General features: G+C 42.7%; 1 protein-coding gene across 1 annotated transcript in view; it reads right to left on the minus strand.

Annotated features, from left to right (window-relative positions):
* CDH11 (cadherin 11) overlaps positions 1-18904 on the minus strand; it is an 87584-nt gene that overhangs the window by 38331 nt on the left and 30349 nt on the right. The window contains exon 2 of the mRNA XM_060253573.1: positions 520-932. Coding sequence (XP_060109556.1) covers positions 520-747 — 228 coding nt within the window. The 5' untranslated portion in view covers positions 748-932. The remainder of the gene's footprint in view (positions 1-519; positions 933-18904) is intronic.

Genomic DNA, 18904 nt, shown 5'->3' on the forward strand with positions numbered 1-18904 from the left:
ATAACCATTCATTCAATGCTTATGAGCTAATCTTGTCCTATGTATTTCTCTTTTGTTTAGAATTTTTTAAATATAGTATTATATAGTTTTATTGTTAACAATTTCAGCAGTTATTTTGCTATGGGTTTATGGCTGACAAACTCCAAGTTGGAGCCTGGAATTCTTCTGGAATTAGAATCCATCTCCAGACTACACAGATCAGTTCCCCTGGGGAAAATGGCAGCTTTGGAGAGTGGCGTCAATCTATGTATCACATCTATACTGAGCTCCCTCCTCTTTCCAGGGCAAGGTTCCACCACCAGATCTCCAGGAATTTCTCAACCCAGAATTGGCAACCCTACCAGTGCTATTTCCAGGGGTTTGCAGCCTCTAAAAATGGCTTTTGGGGAGTCATGGCAAGACAAATCCTTTTCTGCAACCAGAACTTGAGATTCCCTATATCTAAACCTATGTTTTCAGGCTGCTAATGGGGAATACACAAAGCAATATCAAATTCAAATAACATTAATGGTTTCTTACCCTGCCCACCAGTACAGGATCTGGTCCTGTGTATTCCTCTATTACAAAGAATTGATTCCAAACCCATCCTCTTTTGGAACGGTGGAGAACTTGCCCTTCCTTTCCCTTTTCATGGTGTCCATGGAGCGATGGCCTTGAAGAATTCAGCCTTCCCGTTGCCATGGCCAGGGTGTAGCTCAGCATTCCCAAGCAGAGAAGGGCAGCATGTAAACAGTTGTCCTCCTTCATTTTTGGTTAAGGTACAGGCACCAAGAGTATCCCCAAATCTATTCCTTCTTTGCAGGGACCCCACAATAGTCCAAAAAAGGAACAGTATAATCCTCTAGAAATTTCAGATGTAGTTTTCCATACACAAGATGTCCATTCTCTTCAAGTGCATTACTTCAGTTCCATCCAGATTCCCAAATTAATCCCTACAGAAAAAAGAGAAATCAGGAAAGAAAGTTAGGTTTCGTTCTGCCTTCCTATCTAGTCCGATCTAAACGCATTATAATTTCATAATGGAACAGGCAACAATTGAATTAGGGTCACCAACTCTGACTTGGGAAATTCCTGGGGGTTTGAGGGTAGGTTTGGGGAGAGGAAGAACACTGGCAGGCTATAATGCCAAGAATCCATTCTCCACTTGGGACTATACTTTGAGGGCTTAAGTGTAGAGTTGCCAGCTTCTAAGTGAAGCATAGAGACCTCATGGTATTGTTATCTGCAGGAACAGATCCAAGTTGGCAAATTCCTGGAGATTTCAGGGGTAAAGCCTGGAGGGGGAACAGTTTGGAGAGGAGAAGAACCTCAGCAGGTAAACTGCCATAGAGTCCGGCCTTCAAAGCTGCCACTTTCTCTTTGGGAACTGGAGATAGGCTTGCCAATCTCCAGGTCCCAGCGGGGGTTCTTCCACTTTCCCAAACTCCTCCCGCCCTCAGTCAGCTGGCCGGCGGAGGCTTCAGGCTCCGATTGGAAAGGCTTCCTCTTGGGATGGTGTTTCTGTGTTGCTGTGAAGAAGTTGGCAGCAACATGTGAGTAGAGAAGCCAATCCCCCTTCAGAGTCACCAGAAATGGGGGGGGGGAGGGAAAGGGGAGGAAAACGTTTGCTGAGCACTTCATTATTCCCTATGTGGAGATCGATTCTCATAGGGTATAATGGGGAATTGATCTGGAGGTTTCGGGGGTTCTGAGGGAGCTGTTTTTTGAGGTAGAGGCACCAAATTTTGGAGGCCCTCTCCCCACTTCAGGGTCATCAGAAAGTGGTGGTGGGGAAATGTTTGCTAGGCACTCCATTATACCCTATGGAGACCGATTCCCATTGGGAATAATGGAGAATTGATCCATAGGTATCTAGGGCTCTGGGGGAGGGGCTGTTTTTTTGAGATAGAGGCACCAAATTTTCAATGTGGCATCTTGTGCCGCTCCTGGGAAAAAAGCCCATGTTTCAAAGAGGTTGGACCAAGGGATCCAATTCTATGAGCCCCCAAAGAAGGTGCCCTTATCCTCCATTATTTCCTATGGAAGGAAGGCATTTAAAAGAAGCAAGGTCCCTTTACGTGTGATTGCCAGAACTTCCTTCTGAGCTCAATCAAGTGTGTCACACCCTTGCTCCTGGTTCCAAGCCCCAGATACTTCTTGACTCGGAGCTGGCAACCCTACATGTATAGCAGCCTAGTTGAGGCAGTGTTCTTCTGAGTGTTGCTGGGAAACTAGTGTCCTATCCCTTGCTGATGGGCATGCTGAAAGCATTTGGTTAGATATCATAAAGGAAAAGGCAGGGCTTTCTTTCTTTCTTTCTTTCTTTCTTTCTTTCTTTCTTTCTTTCTTTCTTTCTTTCTTTCTTTCTTTCTTTGCAGGAAAACACAGGAATGCAGTTTCAGCTAGCTTGGCATCAGGGGTGTAGCCTAATATGCAAATGAATTCCTGCTGGGCTTTTTCTACCAAAAAAGCCCTGGGAAAAAGAATGGTAGATTAGAGCAGTTTGCCCCCCCCCCCTGGACTACAGTGACACTTGGCCTGTTCCAGCACACATTCTTACATTAAAACAGGCTTACAGGTAGAGCATTGGCTTTGCATGCAGAAAATCCCAGGTTCAGTCCCTGGCCACTCTGCTTAATAGCATTGGCTAGGAGGCGACGCAAAAAGACATCTCCTTAAGACCCTGAAGAACTGTTGCCAGTCTTTGTGGGCAATGAGAAACTGAATAGATCAGTGATCTAACCCAGTAAAAGATGGCTCCGTGGTCTCAATTTAGTGGGGTCAAAAGAGTGAGAGGGCCTCTATTACAGAGTGCAGAAACAGGTGCCCCAATCATAGTGATGGATTCTCATAGGTCACCAAAACCCACATTTAACAGGAAAGTTTTCATGTTGCTATATAACCTGCTTCTTACAGAATACAGAGAAAGAGCAAAATGGAAAAGCAAATTTCCTTTCACTGACCATTAATTTCAGATGATGCCATTGACAATAGGTATGAGAAAATCTGCAAGTATCCAGTGTAAAATGTAACATAACTTCATTACTGGGATTATTATCTAATTACCAAGGAACTCCTCAGAATAATAAAAAAGACAAGAAGATATATGGAAGTGTTTACAATCAGTTGTTCAGGCATGAAGAACTAAACACAAAACATTAACCACACATCTAAGCTATTATCCTTAATTTACTAATTAGGGTTTAATGTGGTAATTGCCTTCAATCTCTATTTAAAAAAAAAATCTGCGCAGAGGAAAGGATGGGCCTATACATTTTTTTTTTTAAAGAAAGTCCTAACATGGGTAACCCTTTTTTTCAGTTAACCAGTTCTCGGAGAGCCGGTTTGGTGTAGTGGTTAAGTGTGCGGACTCTTATCTGGGAGAACTGGGTTTGATTCCCCATTCCTCCACTTGCACCTGCTGGAATGGCCTTGGGTCAGCCATAGCTATCGCAGGAGTTGTCCTTGAAAGGGCAGCTGCTGCAAGAGTTCTCTCAGCCCCACCCACCTCATAGGGTGTCTGTTGTGGTGGGGGGGAGGTAAAGGAGAATGTGTGCTCTGAGACTCTGAGGGTGGTTTCACATAGGAGATTTGGCACGACCTAGCCCCGCCTCCCATTCGGATTAAAAGTGCACGATCACACAAGCATATCTACCCTCTGAGCTGCACCCATTCTCACCCCGTCTCCAGACGCCTCCTATCCACATCAAAAAGCTACCTGGATTTTCCTGGTACCATCCCCCTGAATTGGATGCAAGTCACATAATCGGCTGCTGTCTGAATGCCCTGGGGTGATTCATAAGCGGAAGAGCTGTGTGATTGCACCAAGCCATCTCTGGCAAGTTTGGGATTCCCCCCCCCCCCAACCCCTCTCTGGGGTGTGCTTCTCCGATTGAGTGCACAGACGGGGGCCTTTTTAAAAAAGACAACCCTTTCTGCAGCGGGTTCGTGGTTGAGCTGGGCTAGCAATGTGAATGAGCAACCACTGACCGCTGCCGGGATCCTGCAGCTGTTTGTTTGCCCAGAAACGGTTCAAACCTTAGTGGATTTTTTCAGAACGGGATAAAATCATGTCAATTTCACAGTGCGGAACCAGCCTGAGATTCAGAGTATAGGACAGGATATAAATCCAATATCATCATCTCCTTCTTCTTCTTCTTCTCCACACAGGAAAGTTTTATCACTGCATACCAGCGATCGAAGCAAGTAGACCTCAGGAACATGAAGGTCATTTTGAACTGGCTATGCCTTAGCCTTAAAGTCATGTGATCTATTCATGTAAAAAAACACCATGAGCAGCAAGCACACTGTTATATACTCTATCACAATCCTACATGAATAGCTCAGCAAGAACGACTTCATTCATCTGGATCAGCCCCTGTGTGGAAGTAGGCTGAGTGGCTAATGACTATCAGAAACTGAACTTTTCACATCAAAATGGCATGTTCGCAAAATTTGGTAACCTCCCAGTAATGGAGCCATGATGTTTCCAAGCAGCTTCATGGATGGATGGAAAATGAATGTTTAAAGTGGCCATTTACTGAAACCAGCTGTTATATTGGATTGCAGAGTCAGTTAAAATGATCTTTAAATTAGGCAAACTAGCAGAACTTATGGTCTCTCTTACAGAAGCTGAATGTAGCTGAAAGTATGAAAAAAATCTAGTGGCAGAGAATATCACAAATAAATTGCATTTATTTTAACCCTGGGGGCTCAGGGTGGCTTCTTAAACCTAAATAAATACCAAAAATATTAACCTAGAAAATGTCAAGATAAAATCCCCACACTTCTATTACAATCTTCCCCTCCTTTCAAATTTGTTCTCCTCCTTTCAAATCCCCCCCCCCACTTTAAATTTCCTTGGGAAAAATGCTAACAAATGAATTACAGGGGGTGGGGAGAGGGATTAGTGATGATAAGGCTAGCATCTAGGAAACCATGTCTACCTCATGGTACTCAAGTATGCACTATACACAACATACCGAATCTCAAAGGAAGTAAACAAATTTCCAGTGAGTGCCTTTATTTCAAACACCATGTGCTGAAGACGAAACAATCCATTGGATTTGTCTAGTTGGCACGTCTGCGTGATACATTTAAATAGCAGTTATTCCTCAGGGATGCATATTTAACAGGACAGACTTCAAAAGTATGCCGTATAATGACATTATGATGGATAGCATAATTCAGAGACATTTCGTAGGAATATAGGGAATGGAATATTCAAGGCAACACAGAGGTAAAAATAACTGAACCTCATCTGCAGTTAGACCAGGGGTGGAGAATCTTTTTTCTGCCAAGGGCCATATGGATATTTATAACATCATTCACGGGCCATAAAAATTATCAACTTAAAAAACAGTGCTCCACCGAGGGAGAATGATTCAGGCCAGCAAAATAATGCAAATAATTGTTTTTCTATTTGAAGTCATGTGGGGGAGCCTAATCTGGCACACACTCACACACACACACCTGGCCTGCTGCCCTAGGCAAATGCATAGGTCCAGCGTTTTTTGTAGAAAAAGCCCAGCAGGAACTCAGTAGCATATTAGATCACATCCCCTAATATTAGCATATTAGGTCACACACTCATTAGCATATTAGGCTACGCCACCTGGGATAATCAAGTGCAAACTGAACTGTGACAGTAACTTTTCCAGGCCCTGCAGCAATTCTGGCCAGCCATCCAGGCCTCAGGGAGACTGCCGTACAGTACATCTGGCCCCTGTGATCCCTGCCTGGCCCTGGGGAGGTTGCTGCATAGCGCGGCTGGGCCCCACGATCCTCGCTGGCCAGCCAGGCCCCAGAGAGGCTGCCACATGGCTTGATTCGGCCCAGCAATCCCCGAGGGCCACACCAAGTGACCTCAAGGGCCGCATACGGCCCTTGGGACGGAGGTTCCCCACCCCTGAGTTAGACAATGGGTGGACATGGATTATGGTCATCGCTAGGTCCCCCCTGGCCACCAGCAGGATATGGGGGGCATTTTTTTTGTCAGATTCAGGTTAGGAAACTCTTGGGAATTTTGGACATGAAGCCTGGGGAGGACAGGGACCTCAGTGAGGTAGAACGCCATGGAGTCCACCCTTCGAAGCATCTGTTTTCTCCAGGGGATCTGATCTCTGAGGTCTGAAGATAAGCTGTAATTCCGGGGGATCCCAAGTGTCATCTAGAGGCTGGCATCCCTACGTAAGCTGTAATTTAACAATTTCCAGCTTGACCACTGCATCACGAGCTGCCCTGGAAAATAATTAAGAACTCCTGATGGCACCTGGTTTTTCTGGCCACTGTGTGACAGTATTCAACTGGATGCAGTTACCAGAATTGTACACAGTATTCCAAATGAGGCCGCACCATTGATTTATACAGTGGCATTATGATACTGTCTGATTGGTTTTCAATTCCCTTCCTAATAATTCCCATCAACTTGTACTTATAGTTAGGATTTTTGGCCCCAATGTGCATTACTTTGCACTTGGTCATGTTGAACCTCAGTTGCCACGTTGATGCCCACTCGCCTAGCCTCGACAGATCCCTTTGGAGTGCCTCACTACCCTGAACAACTTAACATCATCTGCAAACTTAGCCACTTCACTGTTTACTCCCAACTTCAAATCATTAATGAACAGGTTAAAAAGCATCAGACCCAGTGTGGTGGTTCCAGACTTCTAAAACCCTAATGCATTTGGTTACTGAATGTCCCATATTTGTGACTGTACCAGCTCACTATATGCAATTTGCCTTTTGTCCCCCATAAGAAAGAGAGATTATAAATAATATAAATACATCAAAACAAAGAAAAATAAAGAAAATAAAGAAAAACACAGGCTGCCTGAATTTTTGGATGTGAAATGTTTCACTTTTAACCGTTTTTAGATGAAAATGGACAGAATAATTAGAAGGTTTTTTTGATCCTTTGATTTTATTGATATTTTAATTGGGTTTTGCTTCTTACATTACTGTTATGTTAACTGTTCCTGCTGCTACCAGCCTTGAACACCTTAAAAAAACCCAGTGTAAACATATTTTAAACAAATAAATTGTGTGTGTAGACATTCATCAACCAACTACTTGAGATTCCTCCATAGGTAGACTAGTTTTTTTGCAGTCTATAAAGTGATGTAACTGGAAGAAAATGGGGTTAAACAAGTTAGGTATGTGCATTTTAAATAAACTTGTATGGAGAGGCAGGGCTTTTTTTGAGCAGGAACACACAGGAATGCAGTTCCAGTCAACTTAGTGTCAGGGGTGTGGCCTAATATGCAAATGAGTTCATGCTGGGATTTTTCTAAAAAAAAAAGCCCTGTGGAGAGGTATCTTTTTAAGGACAGCTAGTTCGTTCATTAGGGTTTGCCATAGCTATAATGCTAATTAGTGACACCTAGAGTCAAAAAGAATTTTTAAAAAACAATGAAATTAGTGAATTAATGAAAATTAGATGTAATTGAATGCTGAGGATTGTTCCTTATGGGAAAGCCCATTGACAAATATTCAGCACTGCCTGGATGATTTATACTATCCGGATCAACCTACTCTACTTCGGCATAAATGCACGGCTTTGTTCCTACCTTCTGTTTCAGAGAAATGTTGTGGAAAGGTGTTTAATCTTTTCCCCCGCTGAGATTTTTTATGAGGCAAAGTAAAAACTGTGGCTTCAATCAGTTTAGCTATTAACAGATTTGCATTTTGCAGTGAGCTCAAGAATGTTGCCTCAGCTCGGTGCTGCCTCAGTCTGACTGGATTAAAACCATGGAGCCAAAGCTGTTCAACTGCATCGTTGTTTGGAAATTTATATCCCACTTTTCCATAGCTATTCTCAAAGCAGCAACATGTTTCTGTTTGGTTATGGCCCACACTACACTTTGTTGTTTTTTACAAATTGTGTTTGGGTTCACCGATCCAACTAGCTTTCACCTCAGTGGCACAGCAGTTGCAGGGAATGTCACTTTTTAAAGCCTATTTTACTCACAATAGTGATATGGAGGGAGGAGGGGGCTCCCACCTTCCGTCCACCTAGGACTGCCAGCTCTAGGTTGGGAAATACCTGGAAATTTTGGGGGTGGAGCCTCCAGAGGGCTGGGTTTGAGACATAATGCCATAGAGTCCAAATTTCAAAGCAGCCATTTTCTCTAGGTGAACTGATCTCTGTTGCCCAGAGATCAGTTGTAACAGCAAGAGATCTCCTGTTACTGCCTGGAGGTTGCCAACCCCACCTTCACCTTTCCCTGAGCTGAAATGGCCCCCTGTGGAGAATTATTTGCATTCCCTTGAAGTAGGGCAATGTTGTGACCCCTGCTGGGTGATCCATCAACTCATACTTAGACTCTGAGCTCATGGAACTGAGGAGTTTGGAATATCACCTGAGGAAGAGTAGGGAAGTCAGGGGGACCCTTACACTGCAGCAGCCCCCCTAGGATCCCCACTTATCAGCACCATCAGAAATGATGAAGGCACAGGGCTTTTTTTTTTTTTTAAAGCAGGAATGCACAGTTCCGGCTGGCTTGGTGTCAGGGGGTGTGGCCTAATATGCAAATGAGTTCCTGCTGGGTTTTTCATTAAAAAGCCCTGTGTGGAATAATGATTACATCAGGGTGTGGCCTAATATGCAAATGAGTTCCTGCTGGGCTTTTCCTACCAAAAAATGCCCTGTGAAGGCAGCAAGGAAAGAGGAAGACTCAACATGAGATGAATGAAGGAGCCGGCTCTTGAGGTGCTTCCACTAGAACCTCCAGCTCCCTGCCCAGATCCTAGTGCACAGTGCCTTGGCATCATTTCCAGTTATGTGCCCGGAAGCAGCGTTTGTGTGATGCTGTGATGTTCAAGTTGCACAGTTTTGATGCACATTCCACCCAGATGATCATTTACATGTATGATATGCAATTTGCAATCTTGATTTAATGATGCACAAATAATATTGAAAATGGTATATGTTATTATTGGGAGGAACTACTGTAAAGAAACAAAAATTGTGTGAGAATAAAGAATCACAGGTTTGATTGTGAAGTGAAATTAAAATGCTAATTTTTTAAAACTTGAAACAGCAAGGGTGAGAAATTGCAATATATATATATATATATCCAGAATGAAGTGGAACTGGGAAGCAAAACGAAGCGTGCATAACAAGCCCGAGCATCCCCAGATGTTTTTAGCTTTATTACATTTACACCCCACCTTTCTTTTATCATGAAATGTGCAGTGGGCTTTTCTGGTGTTCTCCCACTAATGAACTCACCCAGGGCTTTTTTTTTTTAACAGGAACAAACAGAAACATAGTTCAGGCTGGCTTGGCATCGGGGGTGTGATCTAATATGAAAATGAGTTCCTGCTGATCATTTTCTACAAAAAAAGCCCTGTGTGGAAAAATGGAGATATCAGGGGTGTGGCCTAATATGCAAATGAGTTCCTGCTGGGCTTTTTCTACAAAAAAAGTGCCCTGAACTCACCAGCCAAACCAGATTAATTCACTCCTACATCAAAAATATTTTACCATCACTGGATCTACATTGCAGTAACAGCAGTGAAAGGAGAGGAATAGGGTAAGGGATTTTGTCACTATATCATTGTAGTGTTTGCTCCCCTAATGTAGCTAATCCTCTAAGAGCTGTAAGAAGAGCCTTGCAAACCTGTAAGAAAAGCCCTGCAAACTCTTGGAGGATTGGCTACATTAGGGGGGGGGGGGTTAAGCTTAATATGCAAATGAGTTCCTGCTACAAAAAAAGCCGTGCTCTGATGAATGGATTTTTTGATTATCAGGGACAGCCAATGTTAGTAGAGGAGGCAGGGATGAACTGGGGTCCAAGTGGCAGCTGTGAGACCAGAGAGGTTTGATGGCATTAACATCTGGGGGGTCATGTTTGTGTAAATGTGTAACTGAGTTCTTTATAAAAAATATTTAATAAATGTATAGCTTTTAATATTTATTTGAAACATGGTGTTAGAGGACAGTTCTACAGATACTAAGGGCTGTCAGAAAGATAAAATAAGTGGGTTCTAGATCAAGTCAAGCCTGAACGCTCTGCAGAAGCTAAAATGACCCGACTGAAGCTATCATACTTTGGTCAAATTATGAGATGACAAGACTCACTGGAAAAGACAACAATGCTAGGAAATGGTGAAAGCAACAAGGAAAGAGGAAGACTCAACATGAAATCAAGGAAGCCATGGCCTACAGTTTGCAAGGCCTGAGCAAGGCTGTTAACAATCTAATGTTTTGGAGGTAATTAATTCATAGGATTGCCATAAATTGGAAGCAACTTGACAGCACTTACACAATCCTGTTCTTTATTCCTTTCCCTCTACAAAGTTACTAGATTAGATGCAGAACTCTTTGGGGCAACTGACCCAAGTTTTCCAATTTACAATTAGTGAAATGTACAAAACATAAAGGCAATGAAGTCTGTGGGTTGGATCCAAAATGTTTCTCCTGCTGTTGAGGGGGGGGGGGGGGAGGGATAAAAAATAAGCTATTCTGGTGAACATGGGACTTGCTTGATGGTGGAGAGGTAGGGCTTTAAAGAAGAAAAGGAACTGAGCAAGACAGAGTTTAAAAAAATGGCTGGATCCAATCCTACCTATCAAAACCAACAACCTGCACCAAGAAACTGAAATAATTTAGGCTGAGGGTTAGCAAATCCAACACTACCTGCTGGGGAATGCTTCCCCTTTCATGGCATCCCTATAGGATTGAACATGTGAGGCATGGAAATCTCTCAGAAACACAACTCATATCCAGACTGTAGAAATCAGTTCCCCTGGAAAAAATGGCTGCTTTGGACAGTTGACTCTGGCATTATACCTTGCTAAGATCCCTCCTTTCCCCAAGCCCAATCCTCCGCCACCCAAATTAGCCACAGTTTGTCTGGGTCAGTGATGCTCTGTATTCTTGGTGCTTGAGGGGGCACAGTGGGAGGGCTTCTAGTGGCTTGGCCCCACTGGTGGACCTCCTGATGGCACTCGGGGGTTTTTTGGCCACTGTGTGACACAGAGTGTTGGACTGGATGGCCCATTGGCCTGTTCCAACATGGCTTCTCTTATGTTCTTATGTAAATCTCCAGCAATTTCACAACCTACAGTTGACAGCCTCCCATCCCCAACATGGCCCTCATTGCTCCCCTAGACCATCACAGGATTTATGTGTTTCTGCATAAAACTTTTTGAAAGGATTAGAGACTTCTTAAAAACCACTCTTCTGTCCCCCCTCCCATGAAGATCTCATGGGGTGCTTTGGAAAAAAAATCCCATTCTGTGCAACTTTATGAATGCAAATCTTAATCCTGTGCATTTAAAAAATTATCTCTCTTGGTTTCATACTGGATAAACACTTAAACCCAGTAATCCCCAGCTGTTCCTGAAAATAGCTTTTCATAGTCACTTTTCCCCCTGTGGCTGGTTGGATATTTTGTATACTGAACTGATGGAATAAATGCCAATTTGAATGCTGCATTCTCCAGACGCAGGATGCCTCTTGCAAGTGACCCTCATGAATAGATACTAGTCTGCCAACTGATGGAGGATTTTGCATTGATTAATTGCCTGTCTTTTAACTGACTAATTGCATGAGGCCTCATAGCTGAGAAAGAGCACTCACTTGACATGCAGAAGGTTCCAGACTCCATCCCTAGAGGCTTCAGTTTATAATGATCATGGCTGGAAAAGATCCTGATCTGACCTTGGACAGCTGCTGCCAAACATCATAAGGTCAGATGGACAACATAAGGGTGACTGACTCAGCAGAAGTTGCACCTTCATGTCATCAGGCAGGGCTTTGGCTCAGTGATAAAAGAAAGACTTTGCATGCAGGAAGTCTCAGGTTTAGTCTTTGGCATCTCAAGTTAAAGGATCTCAAGCAGGAGTTATTAGGGAATGCCCTTCCTGAAGGTCTAGAGAGTCACAGCCTGTCAGAATGGACAATCCTGAACTGGTGTATAGTGTATGTAGAGATGCCAGTCCCCAGGTGGGAGTGGGGGATCTCCCAATTTTGTAGGCTCCTGCCTGCTACCAGCCAGTTAGCCAGTGGGAGCAAGCCCCACCCCCAACAGTTACAATCCCACATGACCACTTATCTAGTGTTGCCAAGTCTTACTTCCTCATCAGTAGGAGGTGGTGAGGAGGTAAGATCTAGCAATCCTAGGTAGATGGTTTAAGGCAGTTTGATAGGAAATGGGTTAATGATAAATATATAACTGAAACCCCATGTGCGATTCAATAAATATAAGCTAGCAGAAAGCAGGAGTGGGGGAGCCTGGGTTCAAACCCCTGTCAGCCATGAAGCTCTCCAAGTGACCTTGGGCAGTTGTGATGAAAAACTGAGTGAAGAAACATGTATTGCAGGGGTGGCCAATGGTAGCTCTTCAGATGTTTTTTGCCTACAACTCCCATCAACCCCAGCCATCAGCCATGCTGGTTGGGGCTGATGGGAGTTGTAGGCAAAAAGCATCTGGAGAGCTACCGTTGGCCACCCCTGATGCATTGGATCCAACCAGATTTTCACTTAACCTCACCTAGTTCCTCTCCTTACTGACCTTTGTCCCAATTAACTTCTGTCCATGACCCACCTCCCTTCATTTTCACCAGCAGAAAAGCTGGTTGAATCTAACCTCGTATACACTGCACTGACCTCCATGGAAGAAAGATGAAGCCTGCATTCAAGCCCTTGTCAGCCATAAAGGTCTCTAGGTGACCTTGGGCAGCTGTGAGGAAAAAACTGAGCGAAGAAATCAGACTTTCACTTAATCTCACCTAGTTGGATCTGATTAGATCTTCATTTAATCTTGCCTGGTTCCTCTTCTTATTAACCGTTGTCCTTTAACTTCTGTCCTTGACCCCCCCCCCCCTTCATTTTCACCAGCAGAAAAGCTGGTTGAATCTAACCTTGTATACAACCACCCTGAGCTCCATGGAAGAAAGGTGGGATAACAAAAGCATGGATTTTACAATATGTCTGCTGTTATTCAAAGGTTCATTTGGGGTCAGTCTTCTTTTAAGTCCTCTTCATGCATCAGAACATGCAGTCATTATACAAACGAATCTACAAAGCCAGTAGCAGAAAGAATAAAAGAATATAAAAAAGGAACAGAAATAGAGAACAGCTGCTCCTCCCTAATTCTGTCTCTCCAATTTGAATTTAATTTGTAGTCATTCAAAGAGGGCAAAATTGCCATGTAGAGTATCTAGTACATGCACTGCTTTAAAAATATACAGAAAACAAAACAGACTGAACATGGAGTGACACAGAAATGGGCTTGAAAGAGAGTTAGACTAACAGATTTGGGAAATGAGAAATGGTAGCAGAGAGAATTTTACATCCCTTTTCAGCCTCAGGGGGATGCACAGCACGTCAGATAAATGTGGCATAGAATGTCTACATAAAAAACAAACAAACAGAAAGAAAGAACAAAACACTAAATTCTATAGGAAAACAGCCGACATACCAAAGCAGTCTTATTAAAGAACACAGTGATGGATGGTGTCATTTGAAATAATGGCTAGGCTCTTGGAGGAGTTTATTTTAAATAATAATTGTGTTCTTGGGCAACTTGGGAACTAAGTGGGGAAAATTTATAATTTACAGTGCCCTCATAATCCAACATCACCAGATCAAGTGCCCAGATAAATTCCCAGGGCTTTTTTTTGTAGCAGAAGCTCATTTGCATATTAGGCCCCTGATGTAGCCATCCTCCAAGAGCTTACAGTAGGCCCTGTAAGAAGAGCCCTGTGAAGAATTCCAGTGCTTACTCTTTCTATGATATAAGTAAGCAGCTGAATATGAGACCCTGAGAGGGAAATCACAGCCCAGAAACTCCAGTTATTCCATGTCACATTCATATTTTAAGTGAGTTTTGAATGCTTTTTATTACATAGAAGCAAGTCACTATTAACTATGGAACCTCTCAACACACTTCATTTTATGGTGTTATATTGCATGTTATATATATGGCTGCCAGTTCTGGGTTAGGAAATACCTAGAGATTTTGGGGGTGGAGCCTGAGCAGGGTGGGGTTAGGGGAGGGGAAGGACGTCAATGTGGTATTATGCCCTAGAGTCCACCTTCCAAACAGCCATTTTCTCCCAGCGAACAGATCGGTTGTAATCTCAGGAGGCCTCCAGCCATCTATATCTGAGAAATTTCATGGCCAAACGGAAGGCTAATTTAAGTGTACACATGTTTATGTACTTCAAATCTAAATGTGTAAACAGGAGAGGGCTGCAGACTTTGCTACTCTTATTCCGTAATTGTTGATAGGTAGCTGGCAGAGTTCTCTGTTGAAAGCTTTCTTTGTTTATTCTTGTTTATGGCTGTAGGAGTTATACACCATTGTCTTCCCTTTTCTATACAGAGCACCTCAACTTAAGGGCTAGTGCCCCTTCCAGAGCAAACATGTGCCACCTTGTTTTCCACAGATACAACTGAGAAATATGTAGTGGGTGGCATATATAGTTCTCCCCTCAGAACAATGTATATGATTTTGTCCTCACAACAATTCTAATGAAAGAAGTTGAAAGAGAGTGACTGGCTGAATATCATCCGGCTGTCTATCAGGGTTATGAGAAATCTTGGGATGCTGCTAAATTCTTCCCTGATTGGATGCTCATTTGAATAGACAGCATTGTTAGGAGGCACAATGGAAGCACAGATTGTATTGACTATGTATGAAACACGCATAAAATCCACACACAAATGTATGTTGTGTACATACCCATACAAATAAAAAGTTTTCACAGAACTCTGCAGCAGATTATCACGAAGATGTGGAATGGAACACTTGATTCAGCAAAATGGAATGAGTGTGGAACAAAATGAGTGTCATTTGTGTAACATGTTTCCTAGTTTTGCTTCCTTCCTTAGTATTGCAGCCATGTTTGTGGCTTTGTTACTGGTTATAATGATCTTTTTATCATAGTGGCCACAGTTAGGGTTGTCAATCCCCAGCTGGGGGCAGGGGATCTCCTGGTTTGGAGGCCTTCCCTCAGCTTCAGGGTTATCATTAAGGAGGACAGGAGGAAATGTTTGCTGGGCACTCCATTATGCCCTGTGGAGACTGATCCTCATAAAAGGTATAATGGAGAACTTATCTGTGGGTATCTGGGGATGGGGGGGCTGTCTTTTGAAGAAGAAGAAGAAGAAGATATTGGATTTATACCCCACCTTACACTCTGAATCAGAGTCTCAGAGAGGCTCACAATCTCCTTTATCTTCCTCCCCCACAACAGACAAAATACAAGACAGAGATGGAAAGTCAGACTCAAGCTAGGAGTGAATAGATGGCTGAGGCAGAAAAGGCCTTATCCAGAAATGGAATTTATACGAGTAAACAAAGACTTCTAAATCTCATCAGTAATTATTTATCAGAAAATATGGTCTGCAATTACCATATCCAACTTCCTTCCTCAGGATTTCAGTGGACTTAGACAGGATGGAGTCATTCTGCATAGGGTGCCCTGGCTCTGTTAAGTATATAACATTGATTACTATGGGTTAGATCCAACCAGATTTTCCACTGAGCAAGTGTCCCTTTTGACCGAAACAATTTATGTTGAAGATCACTAGCACTAGCATGGACAAGAGCCATGGGAAAAAAGGGCTGTATTAAGAAGGTATTAGGTGACATAATGCGAAAAGATTGGCTGGGAAGTAAACTTATCATATCTATGTATCCAAGAGCCTACTGTAAACTCCAGGAGGATTGGCTACATTGGGGGGGAGTGGCTTAATATGAAAAGGAGTTCCTGCTACAAAAAAGCCCTGTATGCATGTATGTATCTATATCTCTCTTTTCTCCCCAATTGGAACTCATTGTTCTTCCCTCCACAGGGGTAATTTTGTAGAAAAAAGAGGTGCCTGAGCTCATTAGCACAACTCATTTGCATAGCTCATTTGAATATGCCACACACCTCTGACATCACTGGGAAGTGTACTAAATTATATCAGCTCAGCATCTACCTTAAAATGCTTCTTGAATTATAATTGTCAGAATAAAATCTTATTCCCATCATACTTTTTAATTACTTTCTCATATATGGCTACAGTAGCATAAAGAAGATTTCCATCTGTCTGCTTGATATGCTTTGGTTATTTTCCCATTTTTTGTGGGGGGGAAATATTAGAAAGTTTGTCACCTTTTTCATTTTAGAGAGTTCAGCAGAATTCTCACAGGAGGTTTGAACAATGGAACCCAGAAGCAAGTATTAGGGTGGGGGTAAGAAAGAAAGAGCACAATAAGATTTAGAGGTTCTAGAGCTCCGCTCTTGTGAGCTCCTGCCCAAAATGAGGCCTGCCCCTTCACCTTTTTCATCCTTACAGCAACAGCTCTCTATGTTAGGTTCTCAGGCATCTAACTGAAATTAGCTGAACTTTTAACATGCTTAACTCAGTCTGGATTATACCCTGCATACCCAAAGCGTTAAATATTGGTACCTTCACAACAGAACACCGAATTCCCACACTGTTCATGTTCCAGTAAAGTGACAATATACTAAGAATAACAACATAAACACTCACAGAATGTTAACTTATTAAGTGAGGTTTAATTAAACTCTGCAGAATTCTTCGCAGTTAGGTGCAGCCACCTTTTTTCCGAGTGCTCAGCTTGTACATTTTACACGTGTGGCACTCTTCCACAGCCAACTCAAAGTTATCATCGCATTTGTTCCATATTGGAAAACATAAAAAGGTGCAACATCTTCATGAAATGTTGCTAATGTAAGTGAACAGGTCTGGTGATATAAAGAAGAAAGTCTGGTGACTTTCCCTCCACACCATAAAATTTGACTTGGTGAAGAAGCATCATTTGGCTTGTGAGTCTCTTTCTGTAACATCCTGTTTGGTATAGTGGTTAAGTGTGCGGGCTCTTATCTGGGAGAACTGGGTTTGATTCCCCATCCTTCACTCGCACCCGCTGGAATGGCCTTGGGTTAGCCTGCCATAGCTCTCGCAGGAGTTGTCCTTGAAAGGGCAGCTTCTATGAGAATTCTCTCAGCGCCGTCCACCTCACAGGGTGTGTGTTGTGGGGGAAGAAGATATAGGAGATTGTAAGCCGCTCTGAGTCTCTGATTCAGAGAGAAGGGTGGGGTATAAATCTGCAGTCGTCTTCTTCTCACAGGGCACCCCTAAAACTGCATTGGTATGGAAAGTGTGGTCAAGTTGTAGCTGAGTTATCATGACCCTGCAGGGTTTTCAAGGAGAATGACAAACATAAGCCTGTCTCTCCATAGCCCCTCTGCACTTCCTTGGTCTTCTCCATTTCAAGTATTAAGAAGGGTTGACCCTGCTTACCTTCTGAGAACTGATGAGATCAGGCTAGCCTTAACAATCTGGGTCAGGGCCCTAAACATCATTACATCCTTTAAGTCCACTTTCAAGTGACTTTGAAGAGTGTAACACAGTTTAAGACTGCACTATCAAGGTTGTATTTAGGTGAACTGTTTTAGGATCATGCAGGCTGTTTCCCCATTTGTGGTAGCCTGTTTGGTATCTGCTAGGATCTTTTTCTATAGTGGCTCCCACCTAGTGGAATAGTCTTGCTGAGAAAGTATCGGAAGCCTCACCTTTAGAGATTTTTCTGCAGGCATTGTAAGGCCATGTAAATTGTGAGAGCTTTTAATAGGTTTTACAGCAGGGGTGACCAAACTTTCTTAATGTAAGAGCCACATAGAATAAACATCAGGTGTTTGAGAGAAGGAAGGAAGGAAGGAAGGAAGGAAGGAAGGAAGGAAGGAAGGAAGGAAGGAAGGAAGGAAGGAAGGAAGGAAGGAAAGGAAGGAAGGAAGGAAGGAAGGAAGGAAGGAAGGAAGGAAGGAAGGAAGGAAGGAAGGAAGGAAGGAAGGCAACTTTAAATTAATTCTCCAAGCTGTTAACTGGCTTGGCAAAGTGATTCAGAGAAAAATGCCTTCTCCAAGCCAGCCAATTGTGTGTGTGTGGGGGGGGGCTTTAAGAGTGTATGTGAAAGAGCCACATGTGGCTCCCAATGCATCTGACAAAGAGAGCTGTAATTCTCAAAAGCTTATGCTACAATAAAATTTATTAGTCTTAAAGGTGCTACTGGATTCTACTCTTTTGCAGCAACAGACTACCATGGCTAACTCCTCTGGAGTTATGATAATAGGTTTTAGGAGTTTTAATTGTATATGTTTTTCATTAAGGATTTGTAAGTCTTTGTGAGCCACAAGGGAAATGTGGGGTATGAACATTTAAATAAATAAATATGAACATTTAAATAAATATCAAGCACAAGAACATGTGCTTTCAAGTTACAATGAATGTGCATACAATCCAAGCACACTGTGCACTATCTTTCTTTATATGTGTGTTGAGTAATTCATATGTTATGTTCAATGGATGTACAACTCAGTGCATGATTCCCCCCCCCTCCCATTTATCCAGGTACTGGTCCCTGGCTTGATTTGTAAAGTTAATTCATTTTGGCTGTTTCATGCAAACAGATATACACATGCACAGGCAGGTTGTACGTGCATCCACTTGGATTTGTGAACAGATCTAAACAGATTGCATAAATAGGACACTTCTATATAGAGTTCCTCCAATCTAAGCCCATCGATTCTGATGACCTTAGACTGGTATGGCTCTTTGTAAGACTATGTGACAAACCTCCTATTCAGTTAACCATCTATTACTAATTTCTGTGTTTATGAACTGACCCTTATATAATGTCAACAAACTGGCAAATTCTCAGATGCTTGGGATGTGCTGTCAGAGAATATACAGCTCACTGGTATAATGCAATGTGTAAAACAGAATTTGTCATTTATTAAGAGATACAAAGAGGTTATCATTTTCAGTTTTGTACCCAATGTTTTAAAAGTATTGTGTGTGTGTTCATGTGCGTGTGTGTTTGTCTGTGATTGCGCACACGGGCTTGCATACCTAGAAGTCAAGGTAACTTCTGGTGACGCATAGTGGGGCTAGGAT

The sequence above is a fragment of the Heteronotia binoei genome, chromosome 14 (assembly GCF_032191835.1).
Source record: "Heteronotia binoei isolate CCM8104 ecotype False Entrance Well chromosome 14, APGP_CSIRO_Hbin_v1, whole genome shotgun sequence".
Lineage (NCBI taxonomy): Eukaryota > Metazoa > Chordata > Lepidosauria > Squamata > Gekkonidae > Heteronotia > Heteronotia binoei.